The following is a 26601-nucleotide window of genomic DNA, read 5'->3' as shown; positions in this document are numbered from 1 at the left end:
GGCTTGAGCGGAAAGAAGTTGCAGATTGCAGCGCAAAGGACCTTTTTGCCACAATCTGCACCAGAAATACGCCTAATTTAGGTGTATTTCTGTTTGATTAAATGACCCCCTTTGTGTGGCTGTACCCTAAGGTTGCTCTAAACCAAAACTGGAAATGAATTAAAAAAATAGAAGTTTTATCTGTCCTTTAAACTTTCTCTACTTTTATGAGCCTCTTCTGTTTTTATCTTCCAAAACCGTAACAGGAAACCTGACCGTTCAGCCGTACGGTTACTGTCCAACTAATAACTATAGTCCAAGATTAAGCAGCAGTACAGACCTACAACTGAGAACATCCAGCTTGCAGAAAATTTTGCATGGTATATAGATATGTCTGGGAGTAGAGCCAGGTACTCATGTCAGAATCACACATGTAGACCTTCTCTCTGAGAGATAGAAGTTTAATTAAATTAAGTGCCTCATTCCAGGGGTCATTTCATAAATATGGCTCAAGTGCAGTCCACCCTGGCACCAGGCCTGGCTGTGTCATCCTCAGGAAATGCCTTTATTACGATAGGAGCAAGAAAGCGCCTCTACGTACAGACGCCTCTGTCATGTAAGCAGTTAACTCCGGGCCTTGTCTCTTTCTGTCCTGTAGGTCTGTGTTATGCGGAAACCATGGTAACACGACCTCTAGAAGGAAGACGCAGGGTGGTATAAATAAATGAGATCAGTCCTAGCTCTTTTTATTATACCATGCCCATACCATGGTGCTTATCACTCATCTGCTTTAATTCAGTTTTCTCAAGACATTTTATTTTATCTAGCTCAATGTTTATTGGATTAGCTATAAAATTGATATGTTTCCAAATCTGATCTTGACATCTTAGAGATTTGAAGAACCAGAAAGATGCACTAATATTAGGCCTGTGTGCTGTATGTGTTTTAGGGCACTTTAACACAGTTTTTTCTGGTGTTTTAATGCACTTTTACGTTTCTTGTTGTGTTTTTTTTTAATAGTTTTTTATTTTGAATCAGCACTTTTTGCTGTGTTTTTTTATTTTCCAGTGAAAACTCCAGCTCCAGATGTTAGCTGAAGGTCTTTGGGAAACATGAAAAACAGGTTACAAGCGTTTTTTTGCTCCTGGTGTTTTCATTCATTAGGTGGTATTTTTTTATTTATTCCATGGCGCCGCACATATGAAAAGGGGCGTTCATACATAAAACAAGTACTATAAGCATGAACAAGACGAGTTACGAACTGGTACAGAAAGAGAGAGGACCCTGCCCGTGAGGGCTTACAATCTAAATGTCTTTCTTGCTTCTTTTAAAAAATGCAGCATGCTGGAGCTTTTGGTGTTCTTCCAGGCGTTTTCACATCACCTTCTCTATAGAGGAAATACACCATGAAGAAAACGCTAGCGGTTAGAGCAGGGCCGGATAAGGTATTTTGGTGCCCTAGGCAGTTAAGGCAAATTGCACCTTTTCCCCTACACATATAGGCCTTGATTTATTATTGCCCTGATGCCTGTTTTTGGCACAGAAAAGTCACATACCCTATGGATTTGTCACTTTCCAATGCATTTTTTTTTTGCTGTCCTTGCCAAGTCTACAGAACGGGGTCATGGTGACCGCTTAGTCACATGTGGACCCAGCCTAAAGTAGCTACCTGAGATATCGAAGTACCACTGCACTGTCTTGAGTATGATGCAGGTAAAATATATTTTATTGTAAATTCTCCATTAAATTAAATGTAATAACAGAATGGCATAAGCTCACACATGACTTACAGTTCTGACGTTTCGGTCCTGAACTCAGTCTTTGGTCACAGAGTCACAAGGGAGATGAGGCAGGAGGAGTAAAAGAGAAAGACCCCAGAGGACATTGATGTGGAGCTGTGGGGTGGGCGCATGTAGCCCTAGTGTTTCTATTTTCAGCAGCTATCTGAGAGTTTTGAAAATCTTCAGGGGAGCAGACCACTCACCTGTTAATGGTATCTCTGTACCAGTGCTGTTGGTTCTGCCCAAAATCTTCTGGTCCCAATTGAACCACAAATGATAATTTGACATCCATTGTTCACATGACCACTAAGTCAATCATTGGCCTCAATGGTCACATGCCATTCAAGCACATTACCATAGAGGCCAGTTATTGGCTGAGCTAAATGAAAGATGTGGCCATCACTTGCAATCCAAGAGGGATCTGATCCACAACGCTGGAATGGAGGGATCTTTATCAGGTGAGTGAAGCCTTTTTCTTTGTTTATAGACCTATCTGCTTCCCTGAAGATTTTCAAAACTCTCAGATAACTCCATAAAAGCGGTTGTCCAGGACTCACTGGCCTCAATGGTGACGTGTCCCCCATTTGGCACACGCCGGTCATGAACACGTCACCATTGAGGGCAAAGTTTGAAAATGATATAACTCCTACAACATCAGGGATCATCAACCATTTGCATTCCAGTAGTAAAACTATAACTCCCAGTATGCACACTTTATTGGCTGTTGTTGTACTTCCCATAAAAATGAAAGGAGGATTCTGGAGTTGTGGTTTCAGAACAGCTGGAGTCCGGATGTTGCTGATCCCTATACTGCATTAATACAGTATCTGCACCAAGCCTACATTTGCCTATGTCAGAAGAAAATGGTAAAAAACACAAAATATCTGAAAATGATTTAAACCCATGTTCACTTTGACGCACACAGCAATCCGCTTTTACATACTGTAAGAAGGTACAAGGAATCATAGTGGATGATAGGTACGTGTCACCGAGGTTCCTGGCCTCGGTGGAGTAAGAGCTGGTTTTTATGTGTCAGCAGCAGTTGCTGTTTGACACCTTAATACTTAGTATGGCTGTATAGCTGATCCTGGACAGCTCTTACTGGGAGTAGTCAAAGTGCTGGGTGGGTGACTACTCCCCATGTTCCAGGACGAGTTTTGCCAGGCCTAAAAACCAGCCAGCACTGAGAGGTGAGGAGGATTACCTCAGTCTGACAGTGGAGCTCAGGAGGTGTGTGTGCTGGGATCTGAGGCTTGTGCCGTGCTGGAGGGCTGAGACCCGTCTGTAAGGGAAATGGGCCCCTAAAAGCCTGCTATGGACTGCTGGAGGCAGAACTGTCAACAAGGTGATTTTTGCTATATGGACCTTCCATTGTGTGTGAACTAACACCAAGACTGCAAAGTGACGTTTTGTTTTTGCTTTATGTGTGAATAAACACGGTAGTTTGATTTAAGAACTGGTAATTTGCCTCTGTACTGAGTTCTCACACCCTGTCTACCAGAGCGAATCCCCACAATACATACAGTAGCACTCATAGCAGCAAATCTTACAGAGGTGCAATTTAATACAGACATATATACACACAGGCACGCTTTTACATACACACACACAGGGGCAACTCACCACCATGCAGCAGCAGCAGCAGTACAAGTCCATAGCTGGCACTCTGCTGTTTTGGAGCAGAGGGGGAAGTGAGGCACCTGGGGCAGGGGAGCAAAGGGGCAGTGAGGCACTTGGGGCAGCGGAGCAGAGGGGGCAGTGAGGCACTTGGGGCAGGGCAGCAGAGGGGGCAGTGAGGCACATAGGGCAGGGGAGCAGAAGGGGCAGTGAGGCACTTGGGGCATGGGAGCAGAGGGGGAAGTGAGGCACTTGGGTCAGGGGAGCAAAGGGGCAGTGAGGCACTTGGGGCAGGGGAGCAGAGGGGGCAGTGAGGCACTTGGGGCAGGGGAGCAGAGGGGACAGTGAGGCACTTGGGACAGGGGAGCAGAGGGGACAGTGAGGCACTTAGGGCAGGGGAGCAGATGGGAACTTTTTACACCAGTTTCTGGTGTATAGTGTTTTAGTAAATCACCCCCAATATCTTTATTCTGTTGACAACAACTCTGTCAATACTCATTTTATATACTTTATTATGTTCTATTACTTTTGCACAATAATAAAAACGTACAAAATTTGTGTCACCATATTCTTAAAGTCCATGTGAAGTGGCCTCCAGGGGAAATGCTGGGAGAAGGATAGGAGCGGTAACGGTGGGGCAAAAAGGAGTAGTAATGATTCACGTGGCTGTACTCACTCTGGCGCTCCCCGGGTCGTGCAGTGACCGGAAGGGGCACCCTTTCTTTCCTCTGGGCACACTCTGGGCCTTTTGGGAAACCACGCCTAGTGGTAGGGCCGGTGAAAGGTTAATGGAGTCAATGGCTGGGCCTCTTTTGTTGCAGTACATTAAGTCTCTCTTTACTGGCTATATAATTGGAGTGACAGTTCATATGGCAGCCATAGGCACAGTTCTATCTGGGGCTCCACGGTTATTTTGCATATTCATTTGAATGGGGCAACACGCACATGGATTTCTGCCAATTTTCTCATGTGAAGGCTCCCTTACCTCTGTGTCTAATGAAGATTTTAGAAAATAAGGACCTTCTAATGCTGCTTCTTAAACGAGTCGCTCAAAGTGTTGTTTTTTATTACGGAAGATTTTTATATAGGAGAATGTGCTGAATGTCTGTGATATCACTAAGTGCCTCTTCTAGGTCACATACATCGCCTGTGCTCTGGCAGGTGAAAAGGCTTCAAATTCTAATGTGAAATATTGACCAAACTGACCTTCTTTTCTCCTTTTATTATCTTTAGGGCAGCTGTTGGAGCACTCGCCACTCTACTCAAGTCAAGTAAGTCATTTCTTGTGTGGTCTGGAAGTGCTTGCACTACTTCAGTATACTGTAAGTCAGTTCCAAGCTGCCAAAGCTAATAATAGGCTCTAGAAAATATATGAATAGATGGATTTCTCATGTACACTTCAATGTCTTTGTCACATGGCACACTCTGTTCAAGCAATTCATGTATTTAAATGGTGTGCAGTTCTTAAAGGGGTCATCCGTCCATTTAAATAGATTTTAAAAAGTTCCCCAATGGTGTACAACAAGCAGGCTATGGCCGTTCAGCACAGTACTTCTGTGGCCAGTGATTGGCTGAGCTGTCATTTCCTGCATGTCAGAATGGACCAGGAAGCAGAGACTGGTGCGGGAAGGAGAATTTTTGAAAAGAGAGTGTTTGGGGGATCTTCAGTAAGTACTGATTTATTTTATTACTTTATACCATGGGGAGCCTCTTAAAGATAATAGCAGTTCATGTAGAAGACTATGGCACTTCAGGTAATTTTCTGATGCTTTTAATCAAATTTTTTTTTATATAGTTACAGTACAATGCATATCCAGAGAGTTTCAATAATGATGATGCAATTTATAATGTCTAAAGAGACCTTTGTCACTATGGATATTTATAATGTAGAATATATATAAAACATAATAGCAGCAAGTTATAGCCGACATTGGTCTATGTCACAATTGATTAAATCCCCTGATGGGAACCATATTATAAGGCATCTATTTGACCTTAATTTGTGCGTGAATATAGTGACCTCCTGCCCAAGCACACATTTTATGTTAATGCAGAAATAATTAGGCGATTATCTCAGCGGTATTATTATGAACGACATACACTAACACAATGTTGCTTGCATTACCATGGAACTCACTGTTAAAGGGCAGGCTTCTGTGAAGGTCAAAGTTAAGGGGGTGGGCTGCTGTGGAGGTCCCATTTTAAGGAGACGGGACACTGTGGGGGGGGGGTGGAGAGGTGGGGGGTTGTGGAAATCACTGTTAAGGGGGCGGGGTACTGCAGATGTCACTGTTATAGTGGATATTGTCGATATCTTTATTTATTTATTTATTTTTTTAACAGTATGTTTATTAGTTTTTCCAAACAAGTTGAAAATCTTACATTGGTATTTCAGCATGTAATTACACAATCATTGTACAAAGTGCACATATACATAGGTATCATGAACATTACATGCATCAACCCCAGTGTAACTCCCCTCCCCCCTTGTTCCCCTCTCAAGTGGACTCATTTCTTACTCTGAGTTTATGTAATTCTGAAAATCTAGTTTTCTTGCTGCTCAACAAGGTAGGTACTATGTGGTGGTGCATTTTAGTTTCCCTAGCATTCCTGCTATGTCTTCTATACCAAGTGGAATCTCTGAATGGGTATACCAATTTCTGTATTTCAGTGTCAGTCAGAAATTCACTAATAAAGGCTCTCCATTTAAAAAACAACAACTGCCGACTGTGATTCCTGCTGTTTTCTGGCCTCGATTGCCTCCAGCCACGTCGATATCTTTTAACGACACACACAAACATTAAATTAAATAGATGAAATATACACGAACGAAGCCGGCTCCTTCAGCTAGAATATATATATATTACATTTTATTTTTGAAGGACATCTTTCAGCAGATCTGTAACTATGACATTGGCTGACCTGTTACATGTGCACTTGGCAACTGAAGGCATCTGTGTAGATCCCATGGTCATATGTGCCCACATTGCTGAAAATGTTATGTTGTAATATATACAAATGAGCCTCTAGGAGCAACGGGGCGTTGTCGTCACAACCAGAGACTTTTTTTCTGTGCAACTGCCACACCCTCTGTACTTTAATTGACAGGTCCAGGCAGTGAAAATATGATCATGCCTGGCTCTGTCAATCAAAATGTAGAGGGCACAGTAGTTGCTGAGAGAGCAGAGCCTCTACGAGTAAGTTAAACTGTGTGCCCCCTGACGAAGGCACGCCGAAACGCGCGTTGGGGTAACACCATCCCGGTTTGGATACACTACTTTGCTTGGTAAGTCTCCCGTATATATGTTCACTATTGTTTTCCTGGTCAGTACTCCGCTAGGCGCCATGGTTACACATGGTTTCCATATGGTCCCACTACCTTTACAGTTCTGACTGTTGTCACTTCCATGGTAGCGACTTCCTTGTCCTACACAGGGATATTGAACATATTTATATAGGAGACTCTGCCATATATTATACAGATTTGTGATTGGCATGTATACAGTATCATTATTTTTAATGTAGTGTACCACCGGGATGGTGTTTTTTTCCTGCTGCTATTTCTTTTTAACATAACGTCTGATATGTATGTAATCATGTTATCTAATAAAGTTTATACACTTTTTTGCATTTGTACCTTCGGCTTCGATTCTTGTAGGTCCTTGTTTTGTTAAAGGAGCTGGTACTTTTTTGTACTCTATAATAGTTGACCCCCTTTATATTCCCGCAACATGTGTTGTATTGACTCATTGTAGTTTTGGTATGGGAATCAACGTTGGTCTTATATCGGTATTAATTTGAGTAAGTTAAACTCCCCTGTACCTCCTACCTATCATTTGCATATATTAAAACACAATTTTTCTCGGCAATGCAGGCACATATGAACATGGGGCCAACACAGATGACTGCAGCTGCCAGGAGCACATGTAACCGGTCAGCCAGTGTCATAGGTACAGATCTGCTGACAGATGCCCTTTAAAGTGGATCTGTCATCACAATATGCAGCCCTGTTTAGGGGAAAATATTCTCCTATTAGTCAATATGGCACAAAAATATGTTCCTTTTGTTTAATAGCAGTTAAAGGGGTATTCCCATCTTGGATATTGATGGCATATAGCTGGGATATGCCAACAATGTTAAATTCCAGTGGGTCCCATTTCTGGGACCCCCTCCTATCTCCATAACAGGACTTCCAAAGCGAACAAAGAGCAGCCTCGCTTGTACGGCCATCCTCTGTTCACCGCTATGGGAGTCCAAAAAAATGCTGAGCATTGGCTGAGCTATTTCGGCAGTCCTATAGCGGTGAATAGAGAGGTGGCCGTGCTTGTGTGGTGCGCTCTCCTTTCACTGCTAGGGGACTCCCGAATATACCCCATCGCCTATTTTTGGAACTCTCACAGCGATAAATGGTGTGACCCGCATCTATCTGATATTGATGGCTAATCCTAACAAAATGCCAATAATATCCCGGACGGGCCAACCCTTTTATGAAAGAATACAGAAAACTCATACCGTACTTATTCAGAAGCTATATTCATGAAAGCTGTCCCCCCTGCCTCTCCACACCTCCTTCCATCCATTTGACCTATGATTGCCATCTGCTGTGTATTGACCTGGCCTGTCAATCATTGATAAGAGGGCAGAAAGAGACAACAGCATATTATGATTACATATAGTTAATATGGTTGAACAAAGACATAAGTCCATCAAGTTCAACCAAGGGATAGGTGGGGATGCAAATCCCAGAAGGAAGTGAGTCTCAGATTTCTACACGTTTTCATAAGTATTAATGTCATTTACTTTTAAGAATTCATCTAAACCATTTTTAAAACTATCCACAGTTCATGCTTTGACCACGTCCTGAGGAAGTCTATTCCACAGATTCACAGTTCTAATGATGACAGTGTTTAACTAAATTCTTCCACCCCATCCTGTCTACCATGCTGTAGAAGAAAATACTCCATTGTCATTCATTTTCTCAATAGCTTTGCTTCAGGTGAATGTGTGTGGTGGAACATAATTTCCAGGATCACCAGAAACTGGAGTATTATTGGTCTTCACTAGGACATGAGGATTCTCCCCATGAGTTGCTTGCATGTCTTGTTGCTATGCATTAGCATTTGTCCATAATATTCATCTTTTTAGGCCAAGTGGAGGATCGTGGTACAATTCCTAGGAGATCTCAGAGAGTCATACACACATTTTCTGGCCAGTTAGAGCACATTTGATTCAGATAGAATCGATTGAAACCAAAATCAAATTGGTCGTCCAGTTCTCTCAAATTAAACTCAAATGTTGTCCACCTTCTCCCTTGTTCCATGGTTCAATTTTACTTTTGAGATAAAAAAAAGTGTCTAGGATCTCAGGACAAGATATGTTTGGGGCCTAAACTACCTATCAATTGCAGAAATCGGTGATATCGATGGTGTTTAGTGAATTCGTTAAAAAAAAGCACTCCCACAAAAATGTGTTCTCGGGCCCATTACAAAGGTACATGATGTATATAGCAGTGAAGTACAGTAAATTTTATTAACGGCAAGAGTATTTGTGAGTTATCCACTCTATCTTGGTCCTCAGCTGTGTCATGTGATCAAAACTCTCCAAATAACACAGCTTCTTATGTATGTGCAGGAAGTCCAATGAGATTGAGGCTCCCATAGTATTTAATAGAGACTGACTTCCTGTCCACCCATTAGATGCTGTGCCAGTTGAAGAGTCAGAGTGTTGGTCACATGACACAGCTGAGAAGCAAAAGGAAGTGGATAACTCACAAATACAGTCACTGGTAAAAAGATTACCTTCACTACAGATCACATCATGTACCTTTCTAACGGGCCAGAGAATAAACATGTTTGTGGGAGTTCTTCTTTAAGTACAATGGAAACTTTTAAGTTTAAGATTCATGCGATAGTACGAGGGGGATACACATGAGATATGGTAACTGTCAAGTGCCTCTTGAGATATAGGGTTAGCTCAGCCAATTAAGCATGTATTGTGAATGTGAGAGTAAAGAAAACCACTACCAGACAACTCTAGTGGACTTATCTACCCGAGAGCAAAATCATTTCAACAGGCCTGGCCCTTCTCTCCCCTGATATCTGCTATTGGGCTACATTCGGGAGGCTCCCATACACAATAATTGGTCAGCCGATACAAGCTGAAATCAGAAAAAAAGCATCTTCCTTCTATAGCTGTGGATTCTGAACTCAGATGATTTTTCCCAGTATAAAGTGAACTGGAGAACTAGAGCATGTCCGTGCCCTGCAGAACATGTACTGTAGCTGCACCTTATGTATAGTGATGTATATACCTGGTTTGTCATGCAGTTAAAACAGATCATTTGGTAAGAACAAAGAAGATCCTTATGTTTCCTTAAGGGTACTTTCACACTTGCGTTATTCTTTTCTGGTATTGAGTTCCGTCCTAGGGGCTGAATACCGGAAAAAAACGCTTCAGTTTTATCCTAATGAATTCTGAATGGAAAGCATTCTGTTCAGTATGCATCAGGATGTCTTCAGTTCAGTCCCTTTACGGTATTTGGCCGGAGAAAATACCGCAGCATGGTGTGGTATTTTCTACGACCAAAATTATGGAACACTTGCCGGAATGCCGGCTTTAATTACCATTGAAATGTAATAATGCCGAATCCAGTACCAAGTGTTCCGGAAATTCCCGGTCTGCGCATGCCGTTTTTCAAGATGATACCGGAGAGACGGGTATTTGTCTGACGGATCCGCATCCAGATCCGTCTACAAATTATATCCGTTTGCATACGGATTTCCGGCGACGGAACTGCCTGAGGGATCTTCGCAACGCAAGTGTGAAAGTACTGTTAAAAAAAAAATAATTAAAAATTAAAATCTGTTCCGTGCACTTTTATATAAAAAAATCCCCTTCCTTATTATAAAACCACTAGAACAAAGATTTCATCAGTTGCTGTAAGATCTCATTTTCTTTGACAATAATGATTCTGTGTTTGTTCTTTGGCTGGTGGAATAATGAGATTCTCCCATCAGATAATTCTCCTTATCACAGCGTACTTCTATCCCTCATAATGAAACTAGACTTTTGGGCAGCTTTTGCCCGAAATTTGGTACATAAGTGAACATTTGTCAAATGGAATTTTCCTTATTTTACTGTTATGTCCAACCTCATTGGGAGATTTATGGAAACTGTCGACAAAAAAAAAACGTTGTCTTTGTTGCCCATAGTAACCAATTACAGCTCTGCTTTAATTTCCTATAGAGTTCTTGAAAAATGAAAGCTGTACTCTGGTTGCTATTTGCAGCAAATACAATTTTTTTTCTTTCAGACGACTTTCATAAATCAGCTTGATAGACTAGATTTATATATTGGGCTCATCTGATCAATATAGTTATTCTGAAAGCAATTTTTCCATATCTAAAGAGGGACACAAATGCAACCTTCAGTTCTCACTTCACGGCTAAAGGGAGTCCATCAGGAAATTCCTTGTTAAACCAGGCATAATGCATTGTAGGGGTAGCTCAGCTAAAAGTAATGATACCTTTCACTTAGCAATCCACTGCTTCATTCTCGGGGCAAAAATGTTCTTTTAAGGCCTCTTTCACACGACCGTATGGCTTTTTGAAAGATAGAACATGCCCTATTATTGCCCGCAAATCACGTTCCGTGGCTTCATTCAAGTCAATGGGTCCTCAAAAAAAAACGAACAGATACGGAAATGCATCTGTTTGTGTTCTGCATCCGTTCCGTTTTTGCGGAACCATCTATTGAAAATGTTATGCCCAGCCCAATTTTTTCTATGTAATTACTTACATAGTTACATAGTTAATACGGTTGAAAAAAAGACAAACGTCCATCAAGTTCATGTATATGCCATACCACAAGCTTCGGTGGTGCAGCAATGATGTCAATAGTGGTCAGAGGAGGGCACTCACACATGTAGAGAGGGTTCTAGACTATTAGACAGATACATGCCAAGATTGCCGTAAAAGAAGTGTTGCTGTATCTCAAAGGACAGTCACTGGGTCACAAATTGATTCTACAGTAGATTCTGCAGTGACCACCTGTACCATAAGAAACTGTCTACTTGAAGCAGGACTGTATTCAAATATTCCAGTAGCTGGAATCTCATGATTACCAAGAGCATCTGCACTGGTGCCATAAGCAAACCCATTCGGGGTATGAATGGCAAACAATAGTGTTCACCGGTTCTACATAAATACTAATGCTATCCACATCAAAATTCACATTAGGGCTGGAGAGAGCTTACTGCCATCATACATAGTGTGGAGACACACAGGACCAACACCAGGTGTCGTGGTGTGGGGCACTATTTGCTACCATGGTCATTCCCATCTGATATTCATGGAGGGTACATTGGCCAGCCTTCGGTATGTCCAGGACCTTGTGGAACCAGTTATACTGCCTGTCTGACTCAGGAGACTTGGTGTCCCAACAAGATAATGCCCGGCCACAAACTTTCCAGGCTACATGTGTAGTGTCCCACTAGGTAGGCGTGGGCACTACACAAGGGTCAATTGGTTCAGGTGTTACTTCTACTCACAAGGGACAGTAATATTATATTTGTCTATGCATTTAATGTATTTTTCTATGTGTTTTTACATGCAATGTTTCCCTTGTGTTAATGCTTAGCAGGCCTAGTTGGGTGTAATTAGACATCCTAGACACTAGAGGGAGATAGGGAGCCCCTAGTATAAATGTCCAGGCCCAGTGTCACGAGGGTGTCTAGAACCACGCCTGACTCCGTTATACCCGGGGTCAGGAAGTCGCAGCGGTTGGCTGCGCGCTCTATGTAAGATAGGGCTGTTTCCTTATGGTAGCTTTCTGGGTTTGCTTTGCAAACCCTTTTGGCTCACTCAGGGATCCGTAGCTCCTTCTCCTCAGCTGTTCCTTGTCCAGCACTCCCAACCTCCTTATATTCCCCTCTCACACTTCTCTGGTTGCCAGATATAGAGCTTCCTGCCTGGACATCTATTCTGACCCTCTGGAGCTGTGTTGCTGCGTTCTCTGGTTGTTGGTGCAGAACGCTATCCTCCGGATCCCTGTTGGACCTTTGTGGTCTGCTGTGGTCGCCCACCTGGGTGTATGTGTTTGTCTGTATTGTCTGTCCTCTCCTTGGTGTTTCCCTCTTAGTGTCAGTGGTGCGGACTAGCGATCCCACCGGCCCGTTCACTATCTAGGGCTTATTTTAAGGAAAACCAGGGTTTAGGCACGTGATCGCCGCACGGGTGAGGAACCCGTCTAGGGATGTCAGGGCAGTCAGGTGCCAGCCGCAAGGTGAGTCAGGGGTCACCACCTTTCCCTCTCCCTTGGGCAGGGATTTCCCTTTTCCCTCCCTGTGCGTGTCGCCGGTCATTACATTATATCTGGCCCTTATTTTGTGTAGGTAAAAAAAAAAAAAAAAATTACCTACTTAGAATCCAGTATGGATCAAATTGCTGCTCTGTCCAAACAGTTTCATGGCCTGTCTTTGGAGGTGGCAGGATTGAAGGCGTCGGTCCTCCAGCAACAGCAGCAATTACAACTGACCACAAGCCCAGCGGTTGCTACTGGTAACCAGGTTGTTGCGGAACCCAAGGTCCCTCTCCCTGACAGATTTTCTGGGGGAAGGGACAAGTTTTTGACATTCTGTGAGGCCTGTAAATTATATTTTAAACTGCGCCCTTACTCCTCTGGTAATGAAGAACAGCGGGTGGGGGTTGTTATTTCCCTGCTGCAGGGGGACCCGCAGTCCTGGGCGTTCTCTTTACCTACTGATTCCCAGGCTCTTCGGTCAGTGGATGAGTTTTTCGGGGCCTTGGGGTCTCATATATGACGACCCTGACCAAGTCGCACTGGCTGAATCAAGATTACGGAGACTCCTACAAGGAGAGTGGCCGGTAGAGGAGTATTGCTCTGACTTCCGTAGGTGGGCTACGGATACCCAATGGAACGACCCGGCTCTCAGGAGTCAGTTCTGCTCTGGGTTATCCGAAAGGGTTAAGGATGCGCTTGCATTATATGAGACCCCCTTTTCCCTTGATGCAGTTATGTCCCTTTCTATCCGAATAGATAGACGCCTTAGGGACAGGTTTAAAAAAGCGTATCCATTGGTAACCCCTCCCAAGCAGCAGTTAGTCTTTACGGACTTAGACGAGCCTATGCAGCTAGGAGGAACTACTCGTCAGGTCCGCCCTCCTGAGGCTTGCCGTAGGCGTGTTTTTTTTTTGTTTTTTTTGTGGGGAGAGGGGTCATTTCATTAATGTCTGTCCTTCTTTCCTCAGAAACAAAAGACTGTCGGAAAACTACTAACCCCAGGCTGTGTGGAGGATGTCAGCCGGGGGGTATACATTTCCTCCATACGTACATCGCAATTTGTGTTACCAGCGGTTATTGTTTTTGGTGATAAGACGGAGACTATTTCTTTCTTTCTAGACAGTGGAGCAGGGGTAAATTTGATAGATGCCCATTTTGCCCGCACTATGGGTTTGTCTCTCTGTACGCTACAGAGACCTATTCCCATATTCGCTATTGATTCTGCTCCTCTGTCTCAGAGAAACCTCACCCACATTGTTCATAATTTACACCATAACGAGATGCTTTCATGTTATGTTCTGGAGGGCCTTCCCACTCCTGTGGTATTGGGTCTTCCCTGGTTGGTAGCGCACAATCCAGTGGTGGATTGGCAGGCCAGGGAGATATTGGAGTGGAGTGAGCAGTGCAGAGAAAATTGCTTAAATAGCAATTGCTTAGTCGCCTCCATAACTACCCTACCTACATTTATTTCGGATTTTGAGGACGTTTTTTCTGAAAAAGGTTGTCAGAAGTTACCACCTTATCATCCTTATGATTGCCCGGTTAACCTTTTTCCTGGCGCAAAATTACCCAAGACCAGGTTATATAATCTTTCAGGTCCAGAGAGACAAGCCATGAAAAATTATATCTCCGAGAGCTTGGCTAAGGGACACATCAGACCCTCTTCTTCACCCGTGGCTGCAGGGTTTTTCTTTGTTAAAAAGAAAGATGGGGGCCTGCGTCCTTGCCTAGATTTTTGCGAATTAAATCGGATAACCATCCGAGACCCATACCCTCTTCCTCTCGTTCCTGACCTGTTTAACCAGATTGCGGGTGCTAGGTGGTTCTCCAAACTTGATCTTAGGGGGGCCTACAATCTGATTCGTATTAAGGAGGGGGATGAGTGGAAGACAGCTTTTAACACCCCTGAGGGGCATTATGAAAATCTTGTTATGCCTTTCGGTCTGACCAATGCTCCTGCCGTCTTTCAACATTTCGTTAATGACATTTTTAGTCATCTAATCGGCAGGTTTGTGGTAATATACCTAGATGATATTTTAATTTATTCGTCTGATCTGAGAACACATGAGGTGCATGTCAGACAAGTACTGCAGGTCCTACGGACGAATAAATTATATGCTAAAATTGAAAAATGTGTCTTCGCCGTTCAGGAGATACAATTCCTAGGTTATTTTTTATCTGCTTCAGGTTTCAGTATGGATCCTAGGAAGGTCCAGGCAATTTTAGATTGGGATCTTCCTGAGAACCTCAAATCACTGCAACGGTTCTTGGGCTTCGCAAATTTCTATAGGAAATTCATAAAAAATTATTCACTTATTGTAAAACCCCTTACTGACATGACTAAGAAGGGGACTGATTTTTCTAAATGGTCTGACGCCGCTTAAGTTGCTTTTTCCTCTCTAAAAGAGAGGTTTACCTCAGCACCTGTACTAGTCCAACCTGATGTCTCTCAGCCTTTTATTGTTGAAGTCGATGCGTCAGAGGTGGGAGTGTGGGTGGTGCTGTCTCAGGGTCCGTCTCCTGGCAAATGGCGTCCTTGTGCTTTCTTTTCTAAAAAACTATCTGCAGCAGAAAAGAACTACGATATTGGCAATAGGGAACTATTAGCTATTAAACTAGCGTTTGAAGAATGGCATCACTTTTTAGAGGGCACCCCGTCGCTGTGATTACGGACCACAAAAATCTTCTGTACCTCGAATCAGCTAAGCGTCTCACCCCTAGACAAGCTAGGTGGTCGCTATTTTTTACCAGGTTTAACTTTGTGATTACCTATCGTCCTGGGGCAAAGAATACCAAGGCTGATGTTGTTTCCCTGGAGGGGGTAATGTGAGTGATCCGGTGCCCATTCTTCAAAGAGGAGTGGTTGTTTCTGCGGTACACTCTGTACTGGAGGGGAAGGTGTTAGAGGCCCAGGGGGAAGCCCCGGTCTCTTGCCCTTCAGAGAAATTGTTTGTACCGTTGAACCTGCGTTTCGAATTATTAAAGGAACATCATAATTCGGCACTTGCTGGGCACCCGGGTAGTAAAGCAACCTTGGATCTATTGTCTCGTCGTTTTTGGTGGCCAAGGTTGCGTCAGGATGTATTGGATTTTGTGTCTTCTTGTTCTACCTGTGCGCGCGCAAAAGTTTCACATACACGTCCTGCAGGGTCTCTATTACCACTTGTTATTCCCAATAGACCATGGACACATCTGTCAATGGATTTTATCACTGACTTACCTTTGTCTGCGGGTAAAACAGTTATTTTGGTAGTAGTGGACAGGTTTAGCAAAATGGTACACTTCATTGCGTTACCCGCACTACCTAATGCTAAGACTCTTGCTCAGGTATTCGTCAGTGAAATCGTGAAGCTTCACGGGGTCCCCTCCGATGTTGTTTCGGATCGGGGTACCCAGTTTATTTCTAAATTTTGGAAAGCTTTTTGTTCCCGTTTGGGGGTACACTTGTCCTTTTCCTCAGCTTTCCATCCTCAGTCGAATGGACAGACTGAGCGTACCAACCAAAACCTGGAGACATATCTAAGATGTTTTGTGTCTGAAAACCAAGAGTTGTGGTCATCATATTTACCGTTAGCTGAGTTTGCCATAAATAATCGTCGTCAGGAATCCACTGGCAAGTCACCATTTCTTGGTGCATATGGTTTTCATCCCCAATTCTGTACTTTCAAAGAGGGGGGGTCTTCTGGGGTTCCCGAAGAGGAACGGTTTTCGTCATCTCTTTCATCGGTATGGCAGAAGGTGCAAGCTAACTTGAAAAATATGGGAGGTAAATACAAATGCATGGCTGATAAGAGACGGTCGCCAGGTCCGGACCTAGGAGTGAATGACTATGTGTGGTTGTCTACTAGGAATATTAAATTGAAGGTTCCCTCTTGGAAACTGGGTCCTAGGTTTATTGGTCCTTACAAAATTGTAGCCATCGTCAACCCCGTGGCTTTTCGCCTGGAGTTACCTCAGACTTTTAAAATCCATAATGTCTTTCATAAGTCGTTACTCAAGAAATATGTTCCACCTCTAGAACCGTCACCGCTGCCACCCCCTCCTGTTGTTGTGGATGGTAATCTAGAATTTCAGATATCCAAAATTGTTAATTCTCGTCGGGTCCGCCGCTCTCTTCAATATCTGGTGCATTGGAGAGGTTATGGTCCCGAGGAAAGAATGTGGGTTCCTGCGTCTGAGGTAAACGCCGACAGGCTAGTTCGGGTTTTTCATGCCTCTCATCCTGAGAGACCTGGTCCTGAGTGTCCGGAGGCCCCTCGTAGAGAGGGGGGTACTGTCACGAGGGTGTCTAGAACCACGCCTGACTCCGTTATACCCGGGGTCAGGAAGTCGCAGCGGTTGGCTGCGCGCTCTATGTAAGATAGGGCTGTTTCCTTATGGTAGCTTTCTGGGTTTGCTTTGCAAACCCTTTTGGCTCACTCAGGGATCCGTAGCTCCTTCTCCTCAGCTGTTTCTTGTCCAGCACTCCCAACCTCCTTATATTCCCCTCTCACACTTCTCTGGTTGCCAGATATAGAGCTTCCTGCCTGGACATCTATTCTGACCCTCTGGAGCTGTGTTGCTGCGTTCTCTGGTTGTTGGTCCAGAACGCTACCCTCTGGATCCCTGTTGGACCTTTGTGGTCTGCTGTGGTCGCCCACCTGGGTGTATGTGTTTGTCTGTATTGTCTGTCCTCTCCCTGGTGTTTCCTTCTTAGTGTCAGTGGTGCGGACTAGCGATACCACCGGTTCACTATCTAGGGCTCATTTTAGGGAAAGCCAGGGTTTAGGCACGTGATCGCCGCACGGGTGAGGAACCCGTCTAGGGACGTCAGGGCAGTCAGGTGCCAGCCGCAATGTGAGTCAGGGGTCACCACCTTTCCCTCTCCCTTGGGCAGGGCTTTCCCTTTTCCCTCCCTGTGCGTGTCGCCGGTCATTACACCCAGACAGGGAGGAGGGAGGTTCATAGTCAGGAGTCTGTGGAGACAGAAGTAAGAAGGCACCAGCCAGAGATATGCTGAGGGCCTCCTCCTGACATGCAGCTTGATAGCCCTGGCTGCTAGCTACAACCAGGAGGCTAGTGAAGAACTCTAGCCTGCCTGAAGATCAAGTGAGCCTTAGTTAGCTCAGAAGATTACCCCAGTAGTAGGAAATGGACCTCCTGGGAGAAACCTGCAGTTTCCCTACCAAGGAAGGATAATACCAGGTCAGATAAGTACCCTGATGGGCAGAGGTTCTATAAAGTAAAGCAAGCGCCAATACTGGAGGAAGATTATATATACCAAGGATTTAAGCCAGCAATTAGGCATCCGGGCCTTGGGATCCAGCCAGCTAGAATAGCTGAAGGGGATAGAGCAGCATTGCACTGCAAAGCATTAACTGTTTGCCCTCCAAGTATCTTGCATGATTTATACCTGCCACTATTGAAAGTCTACCTGCTTGTGAAGTATTGTTCAAGGGACTGCGTTATCATCACTATCAACTGTAACTGCATGTACAAAGTTGGACCGTGTTCACCAAGTAAAGCAACGTTTGGTTTACCCACTGCGTACTCAATTATTCCTCCTACCAATCGGTGTGCCACCGTTACAGGCACTGGCGTCACGAATCTTAAAGGGACCTTACCTAAGGCACTCAAAACACCTACAACATCCAGGGCACCTCACACAACATCAGGCCTGGTCCCTATCTACAGAGTGTGCCCCAGAGGAACTAGTGTCTGCCTCTCATTCACTGTCGCATGCCTGCCCAGGGTTCTCCTCAGAAAAGTGAGTAACCCTCGATTGCCCATACCGTGACCTCACTGTCGCTATACCCTGCAGGTCTGGCGTGCTGCACATGCTTTTCAGGGTATTCAGTAGTTCCCCTGGTCCGCTCGATCACCACATCTCTCCCTCATTGAAAATTTCTGTGACTGGATGGGGCAACAGATCTCAAATGCACAGCAGCCAGCAACCACCTTGGCTGAATTACGGGTCCAAGTTTAAAGGGCTTGGAATGACCTAGTCACAGCCTGTACTGCAGCAAGGGTGGAGGTCACCCAGTATTAATTTGACCCTGCCTCAACATATACGCTGCTGCAGAATCCAAAACAAAGGGTGTACCACCTTGGTTGTGTGATGATTGAACAAGCACCACTAGAAGTTTATACTTCAAATACTTCAATTTTTCAGGTGTTTCTTTTTTCATTTTCCGTGTAGTAGCATCATACATTGCTCAGTTAACACCGCTATAATTAGTTAACAATTGAAACAATCATATTAGTGCCCTTAGAATAGCTCAGGTTATAGTGCCCATAACGTGGTATCGGCCATATTGTCTATGTAAAAACATCAGCCATAGTGTACATACACTGCCTGTCCAAAAAAAAGTCGCCCCCTGGATTTAACTTAGCAAATAGTTATGAGCCTCCTATTGGATAATTACTGAATGGGCGATTAACTTTCAGCTGGCAATAAGTTATTTAACCCCAACTGGTGCAATGAGCTGCTTCTCATTTCTTAAACAACCATGTCGAAAGACACATCTCGTGGTCGTGGAAAAGATGTTAGTCTGTTTGAGAAGGGTCAAATCATTGGCATGCATCAAGCAGAGAAAACATCTAAGGAGATTGCAGAAACTACTAAAATTGGGTTAAGAACTGTCCAACGCATTATTAAAAACTGGAAGGATAGTGGGGACCTATCGTATTCGAGGAAGAAATGTGGCGGGGAAAAAATCCTGAATGATCGTGATCGGCAATCATTTAAACGTTTGGTGAAATCAAATCGAAGAAAAACAACAGTAGAACTCAGGGCTATGTTTAATAGTGAAAGTAAGAGCATTTCCACACGCACAATGCGAAGAGAACTCAAGGGACTGGGACTGAACAGCTGTGTAGCCATAAGAAAACCACTAATCAGTGAGGCAAACCAGAAAAAAAGGGTTGAATTTGCTAGGGAGCATAAAGATTGGACTTTGGAGCAATGGAAGTAGGTCATGTGGTCTGATGAGTCCAGATTTACCCTGTTCCAGAGTGATGGGCGCATCAGGGTAAGAAGAGAGGCAGATGAAGGGATGCACCCATCATGCCTAGTGCCTACTGTACAAGCCTGTGGGGCAGTGCTATGATCTGGGGTTGCTGCAGTTGGTCAGGTCTAGGTTCAGCAACAGTTTGTGCTCCAAGAATGAGGTCAGCTGACTACCTGAACATACTGAATGACCAGGTTATTCCACCAATGGATTTTTTCTTCCCTGATGGCACGGGCATATTCCAAGATGACAATGCCAGGATTCATCGGGCTCAAATTGTGAAAGAGTGGTTCAGGGAGCATGAGACATCATTTTCACACATGGAGTCCAGACCTTAACCCCATTGAGAATCTTTGGAATGTGCTGGAGAAGGCTTTGCGCAGCAGTCAGACTCTACCATCATCAATGCAAGATCTTGGTGAAAAATGAATGCAACACTGGATGGAAATAAATCTTGTGACATTGCAGAAGCTTTTTCGAAACAATGCCACAGCGAATGCATGCCGTAATCAAAGCTAAAGGCTTTTTTTTGGTGGCGACTTTTTTTTGGACAGGCAGTGTATATTGGAATGGAAACACACACCTATGAAGTGCAGTGTGTGTTTGAAGAGGCTGGGGTGCTCAGATGAGAACTGCAACTATGGGCGGAGTGGCAACTTAAAGTGGCCCTGGAAAAAATACTAAAAGTAGCCCTGTTTTCTGGTTGGGTCCAAACTGATAGAAAGCAGGGCCAGTAATACCATATTGTGGCCAATGCGCCCCTGACTGCAACCTCCTTACAGCAAACCACACATAGTACCATACTACTTAAATTGGTACTGAGCTGCACCTAAGCCATCTGACTGATGGACATGATGTCAGAGGCCTAGGAAGAGACCGTAGCTCTCATTGGAGTGCCACTGCGTGATGAGACTCATAAATCTTGAATTCGATAGTCTTTTGCTAAGTAGTTTGTTGGGGAATATTATGATTGTATTATGTTCTCTTTATCTGGAGTGTTTTGTCAGTAGCGGTCCCAGTCCTAGTAATGTATGGTCCCAGTGCGAGGGACAACAGTAATTGAGTTAGTATTAATCTCATACACTTACATGTATGATCTGTGAAAGAATTAAGTGTAAGGGAGAAATATTCGACAGTAGGCGAACCTGAATTATAATTTTCAGATTTTGTTTTCAGTTTTTAGACTTAATTTTTTTTTTACAATAGCTATTTTAGGGCAAGATTCAGTGTTCATTTTTTAATGCTTCTTTTTTTTTTGCCAACTGATCTAAACAAATTGAAAACTGGACACAAACTGAGAAGTTTCCATCTTTTCTAACATACTCACTTATCAATGAGGGATAGCTATTTGGAAGTAGTCACACTAGGTCCCTGGTGCCTGGGGAACCCTCTGGTACAGCATATGGTTGGTGGAGGGCTATGTTACAGATTTTGCACAGAGGTCCACAAGCTTGAAATTTAGCCTTTGTTATAGGAGATCCTGTAATTAACCCTTACCATGACAAAACTGCTGATGCAAAATGAAGCACTTTGTTATCCATTTGAATGAATTGTCATAAATAAATATTGCATTTCTCAGTTGGAATGAGGCAAAAGGTCAAATTTTTTCAATTGAATGATTTTAAATAGCATGCTCCCGTGTGCAGATATTGCTGTTACATACATGCTATTGTCCCCCCTGCTATTTATTTCATTGTGTCTTGTATCATCCACCTCATGTGTCTAAACTCATGGTCGTACATGTTCAGTAGCTCAGGCTCATTTAAAAGTTAAAAATCTCGTCCCAATTTTTATGCAGTGCAGATTTTTATTCAATTTCTATTGCGTATGTCACCATGGAATTCACCATTTTCAAACGGACACTCTTCTGAATTTTTTTTAATCACATAATCATTTGTATATACATGGTTTTCTATATATAATTTTTTGAAGTCACTTTATGTATTCTACTTCCTGTCCTAGCTCTTTGTCTTCCTCTCCTAGCTACTCAGTTTCAAAGCAACTATACTACCATGTAGGATAGATGCCCTGAAACATAACCGTATATTCTTGGGAAAATCTGTCTGCTAATCCTGAGAAATGCTTTTTTCTACTTTGATGCAGAAAACATTTTTGGTGCACCACGGGTCGGGCCACTCCATTTGGTGCATCATCACTCTATTGTAATGCTGCCCAGCACCAATCCCTCTTGTTCGGTTGACAGTCAACGAGATTTGAGAGCTGTTAGCAATGACATGGGGGAAGCATACGAGTCTGTATGGGGAAGAGCTATGGCATTAGCGATCATGTCTCTCTGTACTGTAAAGAAGATCGTTGCATGTAAATGGTCTCCTTCACTGACGAGCAGACAATTGTCAGGAAGGAACAATTCCTTCCCGACAATTGCCTGAAAAAATGGAGCACATAAAGGGACCTTAAAGAGGTATTCCCATAGCAGACAATGGGGGCATATCGCTAGGATATACCCCCATTGTCTGATAGGTGCGGGTCCGCACCTACGCCGAGAATGAAGCGGGGAGAGCAGTGGCTGGAGGACCCTGCATTTTCCAGCGTCTGGACACCGCCAAGCGCTCACCTCATACAAGTGAATGGGAGCGCACCGCACTTGCACTGCCACTGCTCTCATTCAGTTCTATGGGGACAACGGAAATAGCCGAGCCAGTGCTGGGCTATTTTTGGAGGCCCCATAGAAATTAATGGAGGGCGGCTGTGCATGCGCAGTGCGACCTCCACCACTTTTCCCTGCTCCGTTCTCGGCATAGGTGCGGGTCCCAGAGGTGGGACCAAAACTAGTGATATGCCCCCATTGTCTGTGATGGGAATACCCCTTTAAGACCATGCACTCCAACCTGAGGGAAGGGGGGGAACCAATCAGAGCATCACACACGCAATACTCTTCTGTGGGCATCTTTATCTCTGCCTTTCGAGAGACTAATAGAGCTATCATACTGTTACCTAATTCTAAAATCCACTATTGTCATGTCAAACATGCAGATTTTGCTGTGGATTTGTCACAGATTTGTGATAACAACTAGTAAAAAATATATAATTTTCATGACTGGGAATGTTCCATTATGTACGACTCACCCACTTAAGACCATCATTCCTGTTGCTGGTCAATGCTTATCAACAGAGGCGAAAAAATTCACTCTTTAACTGCCCAGTGCAGATAATTGGGTACCTAAATTGTTCTAACATAGTGCAATAAATATTGTATCTATACAGTCCCGGATAGCTGTTAGAGCTGGGTAGAGCACTCTAGGCATTTCCCCTTTCCTCACTGCTGGTGAGGCCCTCTACTCTTACTAGTCTTTCACCAGTGAGGCATTACACAATAACGGATGAGTCGCAGCATGTACCTTCTCTTCAACATCTAACACAGCACCTTATTTTGCAAGGCTAGCTTTGGGTTGGATGGTATATTGTGTTACATGTTTTTTTCATTATTTTTTTTTATCTCTCTTATGGTGTACTACGTAGTACACTAATAATTCAGTTATACAGCATATAAAACCATACCATACAGTGTCTGAATAATACTAAACTAGGGAATGTAGCAAGCAGTGTATTATGTTAATGCACCAAGTATGGGATGGGGGTGAGTGAAGATCTGGGTGCTCATAATTATCAGGACACATTGGCAAGTGATGGAGTTTTTAGAACCTAGCAGCATAAAACTAGTGACAAATTCCTTTAAATTTACAGAGGCTGGAAATCTGCCTTGATTATGTCCTTCTGATATGGGTGCACATTTTTTTATGTATCAGAGTGTTAGCCCAGCGGTCTGTGCTGGCGCTACTGTCCCTACCCGTGGGCACGGGTGCCGGGCTTCCTTTTTCCTTTTTGGTGCCATGCTGACAAGTGCTACATGCCAGAGCTTACTTCCTGCTCGAGTCCTGTACTGTTGTTAGGGCATGCACAGGCATGTCTATCCTCCCTTGTGAGGCAGCACGTACACACCCTCTATCTCCCCAGCCTATGACTGGGTTCAGGAAGTATTTAAGGCGCCTGAGCAATCTTGGTCACTAGCTTGTTTAATTCCTAGTGTACAGTTGTTTTTGGAGTTTCTGCTTTTCTGTGTACTGGACCCTGCTTTTGGATTCAACAGATTTTGCTTGTTTGCCACCTGCTTCTGACCTTGGACTTCATTTATGGACTTTGCTTGATCACTGCCTGCCATGACTTTGGACTTCCTGACCACGTACTTCCCCTCTGTGCTTGCACCGGTATCTCTGACCCCCTGGTCAGCTGCCACTGACTCGGGGACTGCTCTGGAGTGGCACCTGGCAACTACCCTAACGGCCCAAGCCTATCCTCACCATCAAAGGCTCTAGTGAAGACCAGGTAGTTTCTTAGTCACGACCCTCCAGGGTATAGCAAGTCCGTAGCGCAGTGGGTCCACACCTGCTTGCATAACACAGAAGATATGTAGTCATGTTCAGATTTTCCATTCTCTTGTGGGGCCAGGTTTTGGAATGATAATGACCTCAGTAGAAGGCATCACCATTTGGAGCAGATTTATAAATAACTTTTTGATTCAAATGTTATTGGTGATATAAGGGCTCTTTCACACTTGCGTTGTTTTGTTCCGGCATAGAGTTCCGTCGTCGGGGCTCTATGCCGGAAGAATCCTGATCAGCATTATCCCCATGCATTCTGAATGGAGAGAAATCCGTTCAGGATGCATCAGGATGTCTTCAGTTCCGGACCGGAACGTTTTTTGGCCGGAGAAAATACCGCAGCATGCTGAGCTTTTTGCTCCGGCCAAAAATCCTGAACACTTGCCGCAAGGCCGGTTCCGGAATTAATGCCCATTGAAAGGCATTAATCCGGATCCGGCCTTAAGCTAAACGTCGTTTCAGCGCATTACCGGATCCGACGTTTAGCTTTTTCTGAATGGTTACCATGGCTGCCAGTACACTAAAGTCCTGTTTGCCATGGTAAAGTGTAGTGGGGAGCGGGGGAGCAGTATACTTACCGTCCGTGCGGCTCCCGGGGCACTTCAAAGTGACGTCAAGGCGCCCCACGCGCATGGGTGACATGATCGCATGGATCACGTCATCCATGCGCTTGGGGCGCTCTGACGTCATTCTGGAGCGCCCCGGAGCCGCACGGACTGTAAGTATACTGCTCCCCCGCTCCCCACTACTACTATGGCAACCAGGACTTTAATAGCGTCCTGGCTGCCATAGTAACACTGTCACGGCCATGGTCATGGTCGTGACTCATGAACCGCATGCGGTTGCCTGCGGTTTGGTTCTGGTGTTTCAACCACAGGTGAGGGCCGCTAGTGTGCTGCCTCACTTGTGGTTGCCGCGGGCAACACGTTGTAGTTTTGGTATTGCCTCTGTAGAGCAGTCTGAGCTGGTGCTAGGCAGCTGGCGGCAATCTTCATGCGGTTACACCTAGCAACCTCTATGTTAGGTGTGTGTGTGTATGTTATGCACGTTGTATGTCTGGTGTGCATGAAGTTTGTTAGGTGTGCACTGTGACTCTTCCCCTCACTGTGGTTGCCCGTGGCAACGTTTGGTCGTTGTCTGTACATGTGGTGGCAGTGTCCCGGCCTTCGGGCTGACTCCCAGGACATGAGTGCCACCCATGTCGTTGCCTGCGGCAACAGCCACAGTGTGTGTGTTGTTTGGACACTTCTCCTTTTAAGTGTGTGTTTCCCTTCTTTGGTGCTGGAAGGGTTAACTCCCTTCCCAGTGTGTGTGTGTTTCACTGGGTGTGTCCGACTGTGGGGTGTGGCTTCTTGGCCTATATAGCCTCACTGTTTTCCCAGGGCTGCAGGTTGCTTCAGCCATGCTTAGGCTACTTTCACACTAGCGTTCTGCTGTCCGCTCGTGAGCTCCGTTTGAAGGGGCTCACGAGCGGAGCAGAACGCTTCCGTCCAGCCCTGATGCAGTCTGAATGGATGCGGATCCGCTCAGACTGCATCAGTCTGGCGGCGTTCAGCCTCCGCTCCGCTCGCCTCCGCACGGCCAGGCGGACAACTGAACGCTGCTTGCAGCGTTCGGGTGTCCGCCTGGCCGTGCGGAGGCGTGCGGATCCGTCCAGACTTACAATGTAAGTCAATGGGAACGGATCCGCTTGAAGATGACACCATATGGCTCAATATTCAAGCGGATCCGTCCCCCATTGACTTTACATTGAAAGTCTGAACGGATCCGCTCAGGCTAATTTCGCACTTAGAAATTTTTCTAAGTTATTAATGCAGACGGATCCGTTCTGAACGGAGCCTCCGTCTGCATTAATATGATCGGATCCGTTCAGAACGGATCCGATCAAGCGCAAGTGTGAAAGTAGCCATAGCTGTAGCAGCCTCCTGTGTTTTATACCTGCCAGTGAGAGCCACCCCTGTGGTCATAACCATAATGTCACATTTAAGTTTATGTCTTGTTATGTGTGATGTCTATTTGATGTTTCCTTGTGATTTTGTGCAGCTATGGATCTGGGTCCCTGTGTGGGGATGTGTTGTGATCTGCACCCTGCCAGCACAGGGATCCAGTCAGCAAGGCTGTGGCAGGTAGGTGGAACTCCTTGTTCACCTGCCATATCCATAGAGCTGTTTATGTTCCCCCTTTTCCAGCAGCTTGGTCATTGAGACTCCTGCTCCTCCGTGCCTAGGAGGAGTGGGTTGTCTTACCCTGCTCCTTAGCCCAGGGACCGGACGGAGGGTAAGTTAGGGCTCCTAGGTTCCTGCGCATGGGTCCTCCTACCTTTAAGGTCGGCCCATGCAGATAGGAGTTAGGGTCAGGTTAGGGATGCTGTAGGAGGTTGCCTGCTCCCTAATCCTGTTGTCCTGGCCTAGCAGCCATAACCTCATCTGGCATCGCACGGCTGAGGATTTCCCCCATCCTCAGCCGTGACAAACACTGAACGCATTTTGAAGACGGATCCGTCTTCAAATGCTTTCAGTTCACTTGCGGTGTTAC

The 26601-nt window shown here is 44.7% G+C and overlaps 1 protein-coding gene across 1 annotated transcript in view; it reads left to right on the top strand.

The window, feature by feature from the left end:
* Window positions 1-26601, top strand: part of AGBL1 (AGBL carboxypeptidase 1) — a 1172656-nt gene that overhangs the window by 137349 nt on the left and 1008706 nt on the right. The window contains exon 6 of the mRNA XM_040414188.1: window positions 4611-4648. Coding sequence (XP_040270122.1) covers window positions 4611-4648 — 38 coding nt within the window. The remainder of the gene's footprint in view (window positions 1-4610; window positions 4649-26601) is intronic.

Source organism: Bufo bufo, chromosome 1, assembly GCF_905171765.1.
Source record: "Bufo bufo chromosome 1, aBufBuf1.1, whole genome shotgun sequence".
NCBI classification, from domain to species: Eukaryota; Metazoa; Chordata; class Amphibia; order Anura; family Bufonidae; genus Bufo; species Bufo bufo.
The sequence above is the reverse complement of the archived record's forward strand: the minus strand, read 5'-3'. Positions and strand labels throughout refer to the sequence as shown.